The following is a 20858-nucleotide window of genomic DNA, read 5'->3' as shown; positions in this document are numbered from 1 at the left end:
TGGAGAAAGTAACTTGCCCAACTACTCTGGATCTCAGCCCATTTCTGCAGAACTGCCAAGTCACCCATTTCCAGAAGGAAGACATCTTGGCCAGTCTGGTTATTGAACTGACATACCAATTCAGTGTGCTATTTGTAGGCCCTGATTCTACCCAATGAAATCAGATCCTATAATGCCTCAGGATACAGTTGTCAGAAATGCAGGATTGACCTAAAATCTCTCTCCTAGAACTGGGTAACTTGGAAGCTCTCAGCTCTAATCATTAAGCCACTCCATTTGAAGCATGCGCTTCCCTAATCCCGATGCTTATTCACAAACTGCCTCCATTCCCATTACTTTTGAAAAGTTCAACTCTTTTTTTTGGAGGGGGAGGGGGAAGAAGAGGCCAATAAAAGATCAGGGGAGGGGGAAGAGGGCAAAAATATGCATTTGCCTAGGTCTCAATATACTATTGATCCAGTCCTGGCTCTTCCAAGTGGAAGCCTGTGAAAAATATTGAATGTGATTTTTGGTAAAATATTACCTGTCCACAATCTATTCCTAATGCCCAAGAAGGGAATTCTATTAACACTACACTCTCTTTTTTGAGGACATGAGGGTGGTATATAGGAGAAACCTCACCACAAGTTCACATACCTCCTAGCACCATGCTCTCTGAGGGGCCAGTGGAGAAAACTACACAGTAGAGCTGAATGCTGATGGCAGAGTGCACAGATTCCACTGCAAACTTACCGACAAAATATTCCGTGCTGAGGCAGTAAGCTAATCATATGCAAATTTGAAGCATGTAGAACCCACATGTTAATCAGGAAAAGCCTGCTGGGTGTATGCACACAACGTTCTGCAGCAATGCCTACTGGATGTATGCACACAACGTTCTGCAGCAATGCCAGCCAATACTATATGCATGTTTCAGCAAAACAAAAGTGTCAGCACACATTTGGGCACGTACTGGAATGTTATTCTATGGAAAATATCAGCTTCACAAAAATTTCTTACATGTAAAATTTTTGCAAGTCTGATATTTACACGCAGAACATTCCAGTTCATGCTTTTTTTTTTTTTGCTAGGATTTGTGCACAGAGCTGTCACTTTCCATGCTATCTTTATGGAAATTTTCTTTATTGAACAAAACAGTTCATAGAACATAACAAATAGCATTACATCAGCAAACTTGAACAACAATTCATTCTATATTTACAACAACATATGTAGCTATAACCTACCAACTCCCCACAATAACCTCCCTACCTCACCCCCCTCACACTAGCCTCTCCCCCACACTTCGAGATTAAGTTCCCCCATTCCCACTCCATGATACTGACAAATTAAACAGTATGGCCATGCACTGATTACAAAAAAAAAAAAAAAAGCAACACTGGGCCTTCAAGACTAGGACAACAGGAGTACTTTATTGACAGGTGACCAGACACGGGCCGTGTTTCGGCGTCAAGTAACACCTGCCTCAAGGGTCTAACGATAAAACACATATAGACATCTACTATAATAAAACTCACCCTCAACGTTCTGAAGACAACATTCTGAAGTCACTCAATCACTCCCTGAAGGGTTCGTGGATTCAAGGTGGTGAAGCCACTCCACTGACCCGTGCCCCGCCCACGCGTCAAACGTCAGAACGTTGCCTTCAGAACAGTAAACTAAAGGAAGGGATCGCAACCAAGCAGGTGGAGGAGTAGGGAAACATGCGGAGCGTGTTTCCCTACTCCTCCCCCTGCCTAGGAAACGAAGCCCACCAACCTCCAGACCCACCTGCGGAAAACATCTGGAGGGAAACCACCTCCAAAGCTCCAGAGTCCAAATAACTCCGGACACCAGTGTTCGAGGTCCAAGCCCCCCCCAAGCCACCCACCAAAGCTGTTCGAAAGAAGCCCCGCCCACAGAATGCAGGAGGTGCAACACCCCTCCCCCAAAACACTCCCCCCCCAAGCCACCCACCATTGCGTTGCTTTGCCGGCGGGGGACCCGAAACCCCGCCAGCAGAAGTCCTGTGTTGTCTGCTGAGTCTCACTCCAGTGATCTTCGGCGTTGCTAGCCTGTGCAGGCAGGGCTTCTGTGCGTCTGACGTCCTGCACGTGCAGAGAACCCCGCCCTGCACAGGCTAGCAAGCAACGCCGAAGATCGCTGGAGTGAGACTCAGCAGACAACACAGGACTTCTGCTGGCGGGATTTTGGGTCACCCGGCAGCAAAACTACGCGACGGTGGGTGGGATGGCAGCGGGCGGGTGCATCGCGGTGGGTGGGATGGCGGCGGGGGGGGGGGGGGGGGCATCGCGCTGAGGAGGCGCTTCCTTCCTTCTTCTTTAAAGCAGGATCCCCCCCCACAAAACTGAACTATACAACACACACACACACTCTCATCTGGCAGCGCTTCCTGAACCCCCCCCCCCCCACACACACTTACTCACTCACTCTCATTTGGCCACACTTCCTCAACGCCCCCCCCCCCCCAACACATACACACACTCTCACATCTGCCAGCGCTTCCTGAAACCCCTGCCCCCCCCACACTCACTCATCTGGCAGTGGTTACGGAACCCCCCCCCCCCCACACACACACACTCACTCATCTGGTAGCGCTTCCTGAAATCCCTGCCCCCCACACACACATTCACTCATCTGGCAACCCTCCACCACCACACACACACTCTCAGTCTCTCATACGGCAGCGCTTCCTGAACACCCCCCCAACACACACACACTCTCTCTCATCTGCCAGCCCTTCCTGAACCCCCCCCCCCACACACACACTCATGTGGAAACGCTTGATAAAACGCCCCCCCCACACACACACTCACTCATCTGGCAGCACCACACACCCCTCTTCTTCCAAGCTGAAACCCCCAACACACACACACCCCCACACACCCCTCCAACACACACACACACACACACACACACTCAGTCTCTCATATGGCAGCACTTCCTGAACCCCACCCCCCACCCCCCCACACACACTCTCTCTCATCTGGCAGCCCTTCATTTGGCCACACTTCCTCAACGCTCCCCCCCCCCCCCAACACACACACACACTCTCATCTGGCAGCGCTTCCTGAAATCCCTGCCCCCCCACAAACACACTCACTCATCTGGCAACCCCCCCCCCCACCACACACACACTCTCAGTCTCTCATATGGCATCGCTTCCTGAACACCCCCCCCCCACACACACACACTCTCTCTCATCTGCCAGCCCTTCCTGAACCCCCCCCCCCCACACACACTCTCATGTGGAAACTCTTGATAAAACACCCCCCTCCCCCTCCCCCCACACACACACACTCACTCATCTGGCAGCACCACACACCCCTCTTCTTCCAAGCTGAAACCCCCAACACACACACACCCCCACACACCCCTCCAACACACACACACACACTCAGTCTCTCATATGGCAGCACTTCCTGAACCCCCCCCCCCACCTCCCCCACACACACTCTCTCTCATCTGGCAGCCCTTCATTTGGCCACACTTCCTCAACGCCCCCCCCCCCAACACACACACACTCTCTCATCTGGCAGCACTTCCTGAAATCCCTGCCTCCCCACAAACACACTCACTCATCTGGCAACCCCCCCCCCCCCACCACACACACACACTCTCAGTCTCTCATATGGCAGCGCTTCCTGAACACCCCCCCCACACACACACTCTCTCTCATCTGCCAGCCCTTCCTGAACCCCCCCCCCCCCACACACACTCTCATGTGGAAACTCTTGATAAAACACCCCCCCACACACACACACACACTCACTCATCTGGCAGCACCACACACCCCTCTTCTTCCAAGCTGAAACCCCCAACACACACACACCCCCACACACCCCTCCAACACACACACACACACTCAGTCTCTCATATGGCAGCACTTCCTGAACCCCACCCCCCACCACACACACACTCATCTGGCAGCCCTTCATTTGGCCACACTTCCTCAAGGCCCCCCCCCCAACACACACACACTCTCTCATCTGGCAGCGCTGCCTGAAATCCCTGCCCCCCCACACACACACTCACTCATCTGGCAACCCCCCCCCACCACACACACACACTCAGTCTGTCATATGGCAGCGCTTCCTGAACCCCCCCCCCCCCCCACACACACACTCTCTCTCATCTGGCAGCCCTTCCTGAACCCCCCCCCTCACACACAAACTCTCATGTGGAAACGCTTGATAAAACGCCCCCCCCCCCCACACACACACAAACTCACTCATCTGGCAGCACCACACACCCCTCTTCTTCCAAGATGAAACCTCCAACACACACACACCCCCACACACCTCTCCAATACACACACATACACTCTCTCACACTCTCATCTGGCAGCGCTTCCTGAACCCCCCTCCCCCCCACACACACTCTCTCTTTCTCATCTGCCAGCGCTTCCTGAAACCCCGTACACACACAGACACTCACTCTCTCTCATCTGGCAGCGCTGCCTGAAACCCCTGCCCCCCCCCCCCCACTCAGTAATCTGGCAGCCGTTCCTGAACCCCCCCCCCCCCCACACTTACTCACTCTCATTTGGCCCCGCTTCCTGAACCCTCCCCCCCACACACACACTCTCACTCTTCTGCCAGTTCTTCCTGAACCCACGCCCCAAACACACACACTCTCATCTGCCAATGCTTAATAAACCGCCCCCACACACACACACTCACTCATCTGGCAGCACTTCCAGAACCCCCACACCCCTCTTCTTCCAAGCTGAACCCCCCCAACATACCCACACAACACACACACCCTCTCTCTCATCTGGCAGCACTTCCTGAAACCCCATACACACACATACTCACTCACTCACTCTCTCAACTGGCAGCACTTCCTGAACCCCCCCCCCCCCCCCCCACACACACACTCACTCTCTCTCATCTGGCAGCGCTTCCTGAAACCCCATACACACACACACACTCACTCTCTCTCATCTGGCATCGCTTCCTGAACCCCCCCCCCCCCACACACACTCACTCTCTCACTCACATCTGGTAGCGCTTCATGAACCCCCCGCACCCCTCTTCTTCCAAGCTGAACCCCCCCCCCAACACACACACTCTCTCTCTCTCCCCCTCCTCCAGCACACCAATTGCTTGGGTGCAGTGGCGGGAATCTCAGACAACAGAGAGAGGGGGGGGGGGGGGGCTGACACCAGAGAGAGAGAGAGAGAGAGAGAGAGAGAGCTATCTCTGTCACACACACACTCTCTCTCACATACAATGTCTTTCTGACTCTCACTCTCACACACTGTATCACATTCACTCTCTATGTGTCACACAGTCACTCACACACTCGCTTGGTCTCATACACTCACTCTCACAGAGAATCTGTGTCTCACACACACTCTCTCACACACACACTCTCTCTCACACTGTGTCTCACATACGCACTTGCACACACTCTCATTCAAGCACACACACACTCTCTCTCACACTGTGTCTTACATACGCACTTGCACACACTCTCATTCTCACACACACACTCTCACACTGTCTCACATATGCACTTGCACACACTCTAATTCTCACACACACACACTCTGACAGACACACTCACACCCAGACTCTCTCTCTCACACACACACTCACACTTTCACTCTCTCTCTCACACACACACAGTCACTCTCACATACACTCTCCCAAACATATACACTCCGAGGAAAACCTTGCTAGCGCCCGTTTCATTTGTGTCAGAAACGGGCCTTTTTTACTAGTATTAAAATAAAAAATAGAAATCAATTTTTCAAACAGTTGAATAACAACAACATTGGTAATGGTATTTTGAAACAACTAATATTGAATTATAAAATAATTACATTAAAACACAAAGTACTTTGAAAATGTAACATCACCAAAAAATATACTTAGAATAAAAATAATTATTTCAAAAAAACCTGAAAGCAAAATGAATTACAAATATAGAAATAAGGCACATAAATACCATATCCATTCATATCATGCTATGCACATATAAAATGAACTCATCTTAAATAATATAATAATATAATAATATAAAATATATATATGTACATCATGATGTATATATGCAAAATAAAATCATCATAGAAAGTAAATGAGTGACCACATATAGTGTTTATTCCAGCGGTGTATCATTCTTTCGAATAAACTCAACATGATCATTATCACAAATAATACTGATAAAAAGTATATGTTCGGTATAGTAATATTAACAAAATAATTGTTGGTGACTAATATGCATTGAAGTATATAATGTGCCATATATCATAATGGTGCGGAATTCATTATTTGGAGAGATATATTAAATGTATTGTTGAATTATTTGTAAGCGGGACTAAACTTCTTACCAAAATTTGATTCTGCAGTGTATAAATCATGCAGGTCAAATGCCTATATAATGAGAGATTAAGAAATAAAAATGGAAGCTAAGAGGAAAAACTAATAAAGGAAGGCAATGTAACAAAATAACCTATGTTTTCATTAATCTCAAATTATTAGTATAGATAAATATATTTATAAAAAGCATTAGTAGATGTATTATTTGATAGAGAAATGGTATAGTTTATAATAGCAAACTCGCCTAATGATTAACCACTCCGACGTCTGCTGCATAGACAGCCTATGTCAGCTATAATCCTGCGACAGTAGTGTAAGAAAATAAAAGCCAAAATGATAACCAAAGTGGAATAATTCTTCCTACCTCAACACATCAAAGTGCTATCATTCGGAAATGTTCGCCACAGCGCGAAAAATCGCTCCTGTAAAAGCAGTCTCTTATGCATAAATAGCCGGTTAAAGCGATCATGCAGCCAAACCCTTTTCTTTTAAAGCATGAGAAATGGCGCCAAACGGAGGTGACGTCAAAAATGGCACTTTAGCGTGGTGACGTAGTTACGTAGGACGTGATAAATTGTTCAACAATGTCTTTTAATAATTTATGCAAATCCACATTGATGTGGATCGTAATAACAAATGATAACTTGTGAAGTAAATAAATTAGTCACACGCCTTTACATACTGTTTTGAAAAAACGCAAAGAGAAAATTTTAAAGACAAAATGTGGACATATATAAGTGAAGATGTAAATGTTTTAGGATATTGTGTCAATTTGCTCATTTAATCATGGCACACAACATTAATCCAAAATCATATATACTATGAATATTTAGCAGTCTTGTTTGTGTGAATGAAATAAACAAAAAATAAGAAATGAAATAAAAAAATAAAAAAAGTTTGTTTATAATCTCATAATAAATTTGAGTAGTGATATGTGAGAAAAATCAATAGATACAATTAAATAAATGAACAAAATTAATTCTGAAATTATAAAAATTATATAAAAAATTATTAATTTTCGTCGATGTATTAATCTCACACATTGAGAAATCAATTGAGATATAATGTTGTTGAGTCTAGATATTATTAAATGCTTGTTGTAACATGATTATAGTTTGATAATACATTTTTCATTGAATGATTGCTTATTCTTAAAAAATGAAACAGAAATGACTAGTTAAATAAACAAAAAAATATAAAAAAATATAAAAAATAAGTTAAAATAAGCATAGAAAAAACTGACATTAAATCATGATAAATGCTGTATATTTTAGTTCCAAAAGTGCTCCCTGGTAAAAAATAAAACAAACAAAAAAAAAACCGGACAAGTTAAAAACAAAAATGGAAATTTAATAAAAAGGATACTCCTTATTTCAACAACAGAAATTAACTATTTCCATATTTGTAAATCTTGAATCTCAAATAGTGGACTTTAGTAAACTGGGATTATTATTTCCTAAATATTCTTTAAATGATTTAATGTTTGCCAATGTTTAATTTCCTAACGAGTATTGTGCTCGTTTTAAAATTGTAAACTTATAAATAAATAAAAAAATTAAAAAAAAAAAAAAGAAATTCAATATTAGTTGTTTCAAAATACCATTACCAATGTTATTGTTGTTATTCAACTGTTTGAAAAACTGATTTTTATTTTAATATGTCTATATGTGTTTTATCGTTAGATCCCTGAGGCAGGCGTTATTTGACGCCAAAACACGGCCCGTGTCGGGTCACCTGTCAATAAAGTACTCCTGTTGTCCTAGTCTTGAAGGCCCAGTGTTGCTTTTTTTGTTGTATACTTTGTTTGTATGCTGTATTGCCCTCTCTATTTGTTTTCATGCACTGATTACTTCAGATCCAGCTCATTCAAAATCATACTTCTCATTCAAACTGGCAGAGACTGCACCCAGATAGACCAAAAGTGTTTTTGCCTTTTAAATGTGAGGCGAGCGTCTCTAGTTTTCCATGTCATAAATACATAGATTGCATTTCTCTACTGCCAACCCAAGGGAGAGCTATCTCCTGTCCAGTATTGTAGAATACATTTTTTTCTTATAATACATGCTTTGCTTAACAGCAAAAGCTCTCCCCTGCGTAGACTGCCACACATTGATTGCTTTCCAAATAGTAGACCCAAAGGACAGAATATAACACGTCTCCCCATCAGTATCTCCAGGTAGCACACAATCTGCAGTCAAAAGTGTTGTATCTTTGGACAGCTCCACAACACATGGACCCTCAGGGGGAGGAATGCTGGCTTCGGCCTAACCCCTGGTAAGCCTTTCCTCAGCTGAGAGGTGCCCAGCTCTACCAGCGGCTGCCTTTCAGGTGCTGTTTTCTCTTTGCATCTAATCTTCTTCCCAGTTGCTAAAGTACCTCAGTCATTTATGGCCCCTATTCACATTCTCTTCCTAGCCCTGTCCCTTCCTAATCTTTTCCCTCACCTCTCTCCACTACAGGAACTCACTGCCCATCCATCGACTTCATCACCTCACCTTCTCTCCTACCCACTTCCTCCCTCTTGGCTTTTAATCTCCGTCTCTTTCTTCCCTCCATTTTGCCTTCCCCATTCCACCTAAATACCTCTCGCCTTCGTGGCCACACCTCTCCTACTCTCCTCCGCTCTCTTTTACTCCTTCTCTTACTCTCAGCCGGTGACATCAATCCCAATCTTGGCCCTCCTCACCAACTATTATCCCAACTCTACAAATCTCACCGCGACCTCTCTAACCTCATTTCTATTCCTCTACTCCCCTCCTCTTCTCTGTCCTTCTCTTTCGCCCTATGGAATGCCCGCTCTATCTGTAACAAACTCCCCTATATCCAGGACCTCTTTATCTCGCTTCACATCCATCTGCTCGCCATAACAGAAACCTGGCTCTGCCCTGATGACTCTGCTTCAGTCGCAGCCCTCTGCCATGGCGGTTATCTTTTTTCACATACTCCTCGCCCTGCTGGCCGCGGTGTTGGACTACTTCTCTCTCCCTCCTCCAGATTTCAACCCCTTCTTCCACCTCAATCTCACTGTTTTTCCTCCTTTGAAGTCCACTCTATCCGCCTTTTCTCTCCTCTGCCTCTTCGAATAGCGGTCATTTATCGTCCCCCTGATAAGTCCCTTTCATCCTTTCTCAGTGACTTTGATGCCTGGCTTGCCTTCTTCCATGATCCTTCCTCCCCCTCTCTCATCCTTGGTGACTTTAATATTCCTGCTAATGATCCTTCCAACTCTTATATTTCCAAGTTACTCGCTTTAACATCCTCCTTTAATCTCCAACTATGCTCCACCTCCCCCACTCATCAAAATGGTCACTGTCTTGATCTCATCTTCTCCTCCAACTGTTCACCCTCTAGTTTCCTTGCCTCTGATCTTCCCCTCTCTGATCACCATCTTATAACTTTCACACTTAAATCTCCTCCCTCCCAGTCCCGTCCTATCTTATCTAATTTATCTAGGAATCTTCACGATATTGACCCTTCATCTCTATCCTCCCATGTTTCAAACCTCCTCTCTACTGTGGCACCATCCACGTCTGTCAACAAGGCTGTTTCTTCTTACAACAATACTCTATCCTCTGCCTTAGACACTCTTGCACCTTTGATGACCCGCCCTACAAGGCGCACAAAACCCCAACTTTGGCTGACTTCTAATATCCGCTACCTACGTTCCTGTACCTGCTCCGCCGAACGCCTCTGGCGGAAATCTCGGGCCCTTGCTGATTTCCTACACTTTAAGTTCATGCTGACCTCCTTCCAATCTGCTCTTTTACGCGCCAAAGAGGATTATTATATCCAACTGACCAACTCTCTTGGCTCTAACCCTCGACTTCTCTTCACCATATTGAACTCTCTCCTCAAGGTGCCCCCTCCCCCAACTCCCCCTTCATTATCTCCTCAGACCCTTGCTGAATTCTTTCACAACAAGGTTCAAAAGATAAACCTTGAATTCTCTATCTCGCCACCTCTCCCTCCACTAGTCCGTTCCCCTCTCTCTCCTTCCCCTCATTCTTTTTCTTCCTGTCCTGAAGTTACTATAGAGGAAACTACACTTCTCCTTTCTTCCTCAAAATGTACCACCTGTTCCTCTGATCCCATTCCCACCCACCTACCTACCTTCTTAATGCCATCTCACCTGCTCTTATTCCTTTTATCTGTCACATTCTCAACCTCTCACTTTCCACTGCGACTGTCCCTACTGCCTTTAAACATGCTGTGGTCACACCTCTCCTTAAGAAGCTTTCACTCGACCCTACTTGTCCCTCTAATTACCAACCCATCTCCCTCCTCCCTTTTCTCTCCAAATTACTTGAGCGTGCTGTTCACTGCCGCTGCCTTGATTTTCCCTCCTCACATGCCATTCTTGACCCACTACAATCTGGTTTTCGCCCTCTCCACTCAACCGAAACTGCTCTTACTAAAGTCTCCAATGACCTATTACTGGCTAAATCCAGAGGTCTCTATTCCATCCTCATTCTTCTTGATCTTTCCGCCGCTTTTGACACTGTCGATCACAGCATACTCCTCGATATCCTGTCCTCATTTGGATTCCAGGGCTCTGTCCTTTCCTGGTTCTCTTCCTACCTCTCCCTCCGCACCTTCAGTGTTCACTCTGGTGGATCCTCTTCTACTTCTATCCCTCTGCCTGTCGGCGTACCTCAGGGTTCTGTTCTTGGTCCCCTCCTCTTTTCTATCTATACTTCTTCCCTTGGTTCATTAATCTCATCCCATGGCTTTTCCTACCATCTCTATGCTGATGACTCCCAAATCTACCTTTCTACCCCTGATATCTCACCTTGCATCCAAACCAAAGTTTCAGCGTGCTTGTCTGACATTGCTGTCTGGATGTCTCAACGCCACCTGAAATTAAACATGACCAAAACCGAACTTCTATATTTTGTATTTAAGGTACTCCATCTCAAAATGTACTAGAAGCATGACTGCACACATTAAAACCTCAGGTTCAGAAATACAACACATTTAACATTTCCAGCCAATGCTCTTAGTTAAGGATAAGAAAAATACAGATAAAAATCATACATACCTGCTCTGAAAGTCAGCCACCATGTCCCGCCTCTCAGAGATCTTTGATGACCCATCCAGCCGCATGTAGGTGTGTTTCCTGTAAACCATGTACTCCTGAACAGAGAAACCAAATGAATTTGTTACATCTCATTAAAAGAAAGTTTGAATGTGTGTGTGTGTACATGCACATACCCCGCAACTTTGCCCCGTGAATGCCTACACACATTCAAGTTGCTCAATAAGTGCTGTTTTACATATTTTACATACAAAATTGCTTTATAAATTTGCCCCTTTATGTGGGAGAAAAGAAGAAAGAGCCTTTTCCCCTACCATGTGCTTATTCTATATTGCCCAAGCCTTGCTTTATAAACATACAGCCCAGATGAGTGTTACCAAGTCCTCTTTATAAAAGACATAAGGACATTAGTGCATATTACTGAACTACAAGTTATTTTGCTTCAAAGAACAATTTTATTGGTATAGTTTTTAAGCCCCAAAAGAACACCTGTAGTTCTTGCTTTTTCCATATTACCACAGGCATTTGCATAAAAAGCAAACATTTGACTTGCAGACCATGAGCACAGAACTCAGTGGAGATCCTTTAAAAATGGCCTTGCTTTACAGATTAAAAAAAAAAAAAACAGACTGCTGGTTCATCCCAGGAGGTGCCTTATTAGACCTTATGGAAAATCCTACTGCTATTCTTGTTCTGGTGGCAAGGACAGCATTAAACTAGAGTACTAAAACATGGAACTGACTTAATTTCAGCAAGATGGTTACTAAAAAAAAAAAATCTGCCTATTCTACTCCTTCCACAAGTAGAAGCAACACAAATTTCTCATGGATTAAGAAAGTTTAGGGTCTTCTGCAAAATAATCTGTTTCAGAGAACATATAGCAAAAGAAACCAAAACTCTGTATAGAGATACATAGAGATGAAGCTACTCATGCACACTACTAGTAACCTAAGTTTTAAGAGCTGCAAAAAAAATCTAGTGAAGAAAAAAGTTAGAACACAAGCCCCCTCCCCACACACACACACAAAAAAAATTATCAACAGGGGGATATTCATTCTCAAGAGATCACTTCTGAAATCCATGAACTTAAGATCAAAGACAAATAAAGCAAACAAAAGCAAACTACAAGAGAGAAAACTGGTCTGAATGACAAAAATTCAAAGCAAAAGTAAAGTGACTGTACCAGACATTATAAGTATGGGATAGAATCTTTGGTTATATGTGCAGTTCTATTCTGAGTAGCCTAGTGGTTAGTGCAGTGGACTTTGATCCTGGGGAACTGGGTTCGATTCCCACTGCAGCTCCTTATGACTCTGGGTAAGTCACTTAACTCTCCATTGCCCTAGGTACAAAATAAGTACTTGCACATACTATGTAAACCACCTTGAATGTAGATGAAAAAACCCACAGAAAGGCGGTATATCAAGTCCCATTTCCTTTCCCTATTCTCTCCAGTGCTCCAAGACAGAACAGTACAACCTGACAGTCCACACTGTAGTTTGCAGACTTGGAAAGCCAGAGGATAATTTCCCCCATTACCTAGAAATTTTATGTAAATTCAACAGAGGGCTATATAATTCTGTGTGGCTTATGTGCTTTCTATTAGCCTGGACCTGAGCGAAATGTGGAGAGCAGGAGTAAGTGGCTGAGAACCAGGGGAACCAGGTTCAAATCCCACTGCAGATCTATGCAATCTTGGTCAGATACAAACAGATGTAAGCTCTTGGGGACAGGAAAATACCTCCTGTAACTGAACATAACCCGCCTTAAACTACAACTTAAAAAGACATGAGCTAAATCCAAAATCTCTTCCCTTCCCCTTAACAGTTTACCACAAAAAATTCCCTTATTCCACAGAATCTGTAACAAAAATTAGTGAAAAGCAAATTGCCAACAGAAGCTCAGAAAGAAGAAAATGTCACAGGACACTGCAATATACCAAGCTGTAAACTCTGCCAATATATTTCTCAGGATCTTACAACCACTCAACATGGGAAAAATATTCAGCATAAGGGAATCCTACACATGCTCATCTTCAAATATCATTCAATGCAAAAGATGTGAAGAAGGGGGCTACACTGGAGAGACAAGCCAGATGCTAAAGACGAGACTCAATTCACACAGACATCATATTAAACATCACAATGCCAACCAGGAAGTCACCTCTGTGCTACAGCACTTTACAAAACCAGAACACTGCATCAATGATTTCAAGGTAAGAATATGAAAAGGAAATTTAAAGACAATCCAGGAACTTAAGACCTTTGAAATCAAAATGATGAAATATTTTGACACCCACCAGACAGGGCTTACAGATCTGGGTTTTCTATCACATTCATAAAATTATACTGTTTTATCACCCTTATCACCCATCTATCTTTCCTCGTCTCACCCATCTCTCACCATTTCTCACCTTACCCACCCCATTCCCTCTTCCTGTGAGACTGTCACTGGAATGCTTTTATGTTTCACTTGCATATTCTGATAGTTGTCAACATTTGCTCATTTCTGATCTGAAGAAGAGTCACCTTTGAAAGCTAATCAATCAAGAAATGTATTTAGTCCAATAAAGAAGGTATCATCTAATTCTCTTTTTTTATATTTTGTTTTATTTTTATATATTATCCACAGAAGGATAGAAGATGTATGCTAGTTGGGCACAAGACAAAATTCCACCTCCCGATCAAAGCTGCTCCAGGCTGGGAGGCCAGAGGTAGTCATGTCCAAAAGTAGTCATGACTTTCCTTCTAAGTAGTAGGAGAGGAGGAGAGGGTGGGCTGCATTTGAGGTACTGAGGTGACTGGAACACAGCAAGCCATGGAGATTTACTACTACTAATCATTTCTATAGCGTTACAAGGGGTTGAGGAACTGGGAAGAAATGAAAATAAAACATAAAATAAGGTGGTGATGGTACCTTATTACTGCATTCATCAAGGCATTCAAACTTTTTGCACAAGTGTCTACAGACTCTTCAGGCTATCTGCCTTTTAATGTCATTTTCACAAAATGGATGATGTTTCACCTTCTTTGAAAAATCATCACTGGCTGTCTATTAGTATTCGGGTTCAATTTAAGATCCTTTTGTTAACATTTCAAGCTTTTTATCAGGGCACCCCATCGTACCTCTCTAACCAACCCTTATTTTCCTGTTTGTGTCTTCAGATCATTAAATGTTGATTGTTTGGTGTTGCCTGGGCCTCGCAAAGCCCAGATGGAAAGCACCCGACAGTGAATTTTCCTTCGTTGCTCCATTTCTAAGGAACTCCACTGTCTGTCCCTATGCAGTGAGCTATCCCTGAAAAAGTTTAAGTCCCTGTTGAAGACCTGGCTGTTTGTGCAAGCTTATAACATCACTATTACCTGAGAGCTGGAGTGACTTGGTTTTGGCACCAGATTCCTAGAGGGATGGAATGATTGCTTCTCTACTAATTTTCTCTTTGAATGTTTTGTTTTCTGTCCTATTGACAATTGTAGTTCTTTTTTTAAATGTTTTTTTTTAGTCTGAAAACCACTTTGCTCTGTTTTTCAGTTAAAGTGGTATAGCACGTAAGGAATAAATAAATTCAGTTCAACTGGATTAGGCATGTGCTTCTTGGTCTTTATAATCCTCCTCAACCTCTTTGGTCTCAAGGATGTAGGCTGTTTGTCTGTTAGGCATCCTTGCTCTTAGATACATGGGAGTGTTAGGTGCCGTAGAGTCGATGTCAACGCACAACAACCTTCTGGATAGTTGCCCTGAACTGTGTTCGGTCTTCATCTAGGTGGCTAATTGTTGACTGAGTGGCATCCTTAGCTGTATGTTATTGTATCATTCCATTGCTGGTCTTCCTAAGACTTTAAATAGTATGATCTCATTTTCTGGCCCAGGTATTTGGAAACAATTATGTGTACATAGATTAACCGGTATGCTAGATTAATTGATATGCTGTCCTAGAAATTACAGGCTTATGCCTGGGATTTCAAGTCACTAAATTTTGTTTTTCCATTGCTGCTTGCCTCAAATTTTATATTTCCTGCTGTTGCACTGTGATTTGGCTATGAAGCTTAAGTTTCAATTCTTGCAGGACTTTAAACTATGAGACCAACCCAAACTTCCTGCACTGCAAGGCTCAAGCTTCATAGAGAGCCGAATTGCCGTGGGGGAATAAAAGCATGTTGATTCTTCAGGGAATATAGCCTATAAGGTGAAGAGAAAAGGTGCCAGTGTCACAGAGACACCAGGAAAGGTGGTATGAGGGAGGAGAGAGAGAGAGAGAGAGAGAGAGAGATTGGTGTAGGTTCGTAGTATGAGAGAGAAACTGATGGGGACCCAGGCTATGGTGACAGTTGAAACAAAGATGCAATTGCCTCTTTGCTTCACCTATCAAGAGGGTGCTGTCACACTGTTGATAGCATACTTTGGGAAGGGAGAATATTGGCTTCTTCCACTGATTAGCAGAGCTACCTTAAGGAACTGATTTCCTAAAGTTTCTTTGCCCACAGATGCAAAACAGGAAAAGTGCCTCAGTAAGTTACTTTCTAAGGCTCCGATGCTCAAAACTCTGGCGCTGTACTAAACAGCGCCGGAGAAATACTGCCAGAACAGCGCCCCAGAACTACTCTCTAAAGCTCCACGTTAATGAGATGCTCACAGCGTTAAGCATTAGGGAGTTGTTTGGGAGTTAAGGGCAGGATGGTGCCTGGTGCACGTGCTCAAACGTTGTTTAAGCATAGCTCTTCAGCGCATGCCCAGAACGCTGGCCGTCACTCAAGCCCTGGTGGTTCGGTGGACCCCAGACCTCCCCCCCCCACAGACTCAAGCCCTTATATGGTAGTTAGGCCCCACCCAGTGCATCCCAGGACGGACCAGGCATGGCAGGGAAGAGCATTGCCATTTTGATGGCACACTCAGCAAAAGGAGGGGGAGGTCTGGGGTCCACTAGGGCTTCAGTCTTTGGGAGGGGTCTGAGGCCCACTTTTTTGGGAGGGGGTCTTGGGTCCACCGGACCACCAGGGCTTGAATGACAGCTGGGCTACATCACAAACCTTAACGCCAGCTCTGAGCTGACCCAGGGTTTGAAGTAGGAGCAGCACACTGCCCGCTGAGCATTAAGGAGGAATACCGAATAAGTTATCAGCATGCATTTGCATGATCACTGTGCTATTCCTTTCCGCACTCATTTGTTCCCATACTCTGGGCCTCTGAACATCCTGCGCCGGTAAACGCAGGCACTAGTCTAGTTCTAATGACCTCTAGTGCCCGAGTTTACTTTTGAGCATCAGGGCCTAAAAGAACTACTGCTGATCTGGGAGGGGATTACACCACCCCAACCTCACTGAACACAATGTTGGAGGGGTGGGGAAGGAGACGCCTAGATTTTGGGGTTGGCTCCTGGATTTAACGAAAATTTGTCAAGGCCTGCTTAGGTTGAGTTTTTACAGAGAAAATGTGATAGCTTCCTCTAACTGTTGTTGAGAGTGGTCTCAGCTTATGTTTATTTAAATTGTTTCAAATGTTCAAACTGTAAACCACCTAGAACTGCTGTGAGTGGCAATATACAAATGTAAATACATTAAATAATTAATTAGACAAGCAAAATTAAAAGGTGCAATTCTGAGTCAAGGAATCTTAGAAATTTTTGTGGAGAACACTGAAGTCCTTGATTAAGAGCAGTGAGGCGTAACAACCAGTGCCATCTACTGTGGTGTTTCTATAAAAGATGGATTTGGATTTACTACTACTACTACTTTTCAATAGTAGCACAAGGTGAGTTATATTCAGGTACAGTAGGTATTTTTTCCTGTCCCCAGAAAGTTTAACGATCTAAGCCTATAACTGAAGCAATGAAAGATTAAGTGACTGGTCCAAGGTCACAAAAAAAATGTCAAGTGGAATTTGAACCCTGGTTCGTAGCCCACTGCTCTAACCACAAGGTGATTCTTCCACCAGGCTTGCTTTCTTTATTTTGATAATTTAGTCTACCTTTCCAAGATCATACAAAGCAGGGTACAAAAGAACATAAAAACAGTTAACATGTAACAAAAATAATTGCACAGCACATAAAATAAAATATATCAATGAAAACTAAACAGCAGAAAACAAGGCTTTTATAAAACATCTAAAAAACATAAGGTTGGTTTGATTGATAAATTTACAGCTTTATTTCACCAATTCAGAACTGAACAAGAATATATGTGATTTTAGACTGTACCTGTGTCAAATGCTTTTGGTGGCAGAATCATCAGATAATTATCCTTTTGTTACTACGAGTGAGCAGAAAGGAATTCAACTGCTCAGACAAATGGGTGGTGCTCATGATGTGCTGGGCCTTAACAGCTAAGGTTAAAAGCTTCAATTTAATATTATGACCAAACAGTAACAAGTGAAAGTCGGAATGGATGAACATTCTGTGCTCTGTGATGGTAAACCCAAGTACAGGAAATTATATTGCTCAACATGTGACAACACGATAGAGGGTATGATACATACCTGTAGCAGTTGTTCTCCGAGGACAGCAGGCTGATTGTTCTCACGACTGGGTTGACGTCCGCGGCAGCCCCCACCAACCGGAAAAAGCTTCGCGGGACGGTCGGCACGCAGGGCACGCCCACCGCGCATGCGCGGCCGTCTTCCCGCCCGTGCGCGACCGCTCCCGCCAGTTGAATGACAAGCAATAAAGTATGAAACACAACTCCAAAGGGGAGGAGGGAGGGAAGGTGAGAACAATCAGCCTGCTGTCCTCGGAGAACAACTGCTACAGGTATGTATCATACCCTTTCTCCGAGGACAAGCAGGCTGCTTGTTCTCACGACTGGGGTATCCCTAGCTCTCAGGCTCACTCAAAACAATAACCCAGGTCAATTGAACCTCGCAACGGCGAGGGTACAACAGAAATTGACCTACGAAGAACAACTAACTGAGAGTGCAGCCTGACCAGAATAATTCGGGTCCTGGAGGGTGGAGTTGGATTTACACCCCAAACAGATTCTGCAGCACCGACTGCCCGAACCGACTGTCGCGTCGGGTATCCTGCTGGAGGCAGTAATGAGATGTGAATGTGTGGACAGATGACCACGTCGCAGCCTTGCAGATCTCTTCAATAGTGGCTGACTTCAAGTGGGCCACCGACGCTGCCATGGCTCTGACACTATGAGCCGTGACATGACCCTCAAGAGTCAGCCCAGCCTGGGCGTAAGTGAAGGAAATGCAATCTGCTAGCCAATTAGAGATGGTGCGTTTCCCGACAGCGACCCCTAGCCTGTTAGGGTCGAAAGAAATAAACAATTGGGCGGACTGTCTGTGGGGCTGTGTCCGCTCCAAGTAGAAGGCCAATGCTCTCTTGCAGTCCAATGTGTGCAACTGACGTTCAGCAGGGCGGGTATGCGGCCTGGGGAAGAATGTTGGCAAGACAATTGACTGGTTAAGATGGAACTCCGACACCACCTTCGGCAGGAACTTTGGGTGAGTGCGGAGCACTACTCTGTTGTGATGAAATTTGGTATATGGAGCATGAGCTACTAGGGCTTGAAGCTCACTGACCCTACGAGCGGAAGTAACTGCCACCAGGAAAATGACCTTCCAGGTCAAGTACTTCAGATGGCAGGTATTCAGTGGCTCAAAAGGAGGTTTCATCAGCTGGGTGAGGACGACGTTGAGATCCCATGACACAGTAGGAGGCTTGATAGGGGGCTTTGACAAAAGCAAGCCTCTCATGAATCGAACGACTAAAGGCTCTCCAGAGATGGCTTTACCTTCCACACGATAATGGTAAGCACTAATCGCACTAAGGTGATTCCTTACTGAGTTGGTCTTGAGGCCAGACTCTGATAAGTGCAGAAGGTATTCAAGCAGGTTCTGTGCAGGGCAAGAACGAGGTTCTAGGGCCATGCTCTCACACCACACGACAAACCTCCTCCACTTGAAAAAGTAACTCTTTTTAGTGGAATCCTTCCTAGAGGCAAGCAAGACCCGGGAGACACCCTCAGACAGACCCAACGCAGTGAAGTCTACGCCCTCAACATCCAGGCCGTGAGAGCCAGAGACTGAAGGTTGGGGTGCAGCAACGCTCCGTCGTTCTGCGAAATGAGAGTCGGAAAACACTCCAATCTCCATGGTTCTTCGGAGGACAACTCCAGAAGAAGAGGGAACCAGATCTGACGGGGCCAAAAGGGCGCTATCAGAATCATGGTGCCGCGGTCTTGCTTGAGCTTCAGTAAGGTCTTCCCCACCAAAGGTATGGGAGGATAAGCATACAGGAGGCCGGTCCCCCAATGGAGGAGAAAGGCATCCGACGCTAGCCTGCCGTGTGCCTGAAGTCTGGAACAGAACAGAGGCAGCTTGTGGTTGGTCTGAGAGGCGAAAAGGTCCACCGAGGGGGTGCCCCACGCTCGGAAGATCTTGCGTACCACTCTGGCATGGAGCGACCACTCGTGCGGTTGCATGACTCTGCTCAGTCTGTCGGCCAGACTGTTGTTTACGCCTGCCAGGTATGTGGCTTGGAGGAGCATGCCGAACCGACACGCCCAACGCCACATCCCGACGGCCTCCTGGCACAGGGGGCGAGATCCGGTGCCCCCCTGCTTGTTGACGTAATACATTGCAACCTGATTGTCTGTCCGAATTTGGATAATTTGACAGGACAGCCGATCTCTGAAAGCCTTCAGTGCGTTCCAGATCGCTCGGAGCTCCAGGAGGTTGATCTGCAGATCCTTTTCCTGGAGGGACCACAGACCCTGAGTGTGGAGCCCATCGACATGGGCTCCCCACCCCAGGCGAGATGCATCCGTCGTCAGCACTTTCGTGGGCTGCGGAACTTGGAATGGACGTCCCAGGGTCAAATTGGTCCGGATGGTCCACCAGAGCAGTGAAGTGCGACAACTGGTGGAGAGGCGGATGACATCTTCTAGATTCCCGGTGGCTTGGAACCACTGGGAAGCTAGGGTCCATTGAGCAGATCTCATGTGAAGACGAGCCATGGGAGTCACATGAACTGTGGAGGCCATATGACCCAGAAGTCTCAACATCTGCCGAGCTGTGATCTGCTGAGACACTCTGGTCTGCGAAGCCAGGGCCAAGAGATTGGTGGCCCTCGCTTCGGGAAGGTAGGCCTGAGCCGTCTGGGAATTCAGCAGCGCTCCTATGAATTCCAGAGACTGAGTTGGCTGGAGATGGGACTTTGGGTAATTTATCACAAACCCCAGCAGCTCCAGAAGTTGAATAGTGCACTGCATGGACCGGAGGGCTCCTGCCTCCGAGGTGTTCTTGACCAGCCAATCGTCGAGATATGGGAACACGTGCACTCCCAGCTTGCGTAGGTAGGCCGCTACCACCACGAGGCACTTTGTAAACACTCGTGGGGCAGAGGCGAGCCCAAAGGGCAGCACACAATACTGAAAGTGCCGTGCGCCCAGGCGGAATCTGAGATACTGTCTGTGAGCTGGCAGTATCGGGATGTGAGTGTATGCGTCCTTTAAATCCAGGGAACATAGCCAATCGTTTTTCTGAATCATTGG

General features: G+C 45.4%; 1 protein-coding gene across 1 annotated transcript in view; it reads right to left on the bottom strand.

The window, feature by feature from the left end:
- Positions 1-20858, bottom strand: part of INO80 (INO80 complex ATPase subunit) — a 462811-nt gene that overhangs the window by 54048 nt on the left and 387905 nt on the right. The window contains exon 28 of the mRNA XM_030213886.1: positions 11368-11462. Within this exon, the coding sequence (XP_030069746.1) occupies positions 11368-11462 (95 nt within the window). The remainder of the gene's footprint in view (positions 1-11367; positions 11463-20858) is intronic.

The sequence above is a fragment of the Microcaecilia unicolor genome, chromosome 9, assembly GCF_901765095.1.
Source record: "Microcaecilia unicolor chromosome 9, aMicUni1.1, whole genome shotgun sequence".
Taxonomy (NCBI): domain Eukaryota; kingdom Metazoa; phylum Chordata; class Amphibia; order Gymnophiona; family Siphonopidae; genus Microcaecilia; species Microcaecilia unicolor.
This window is presented reverse-complemented; position numbering and strand designations above follow the sequence as displayed.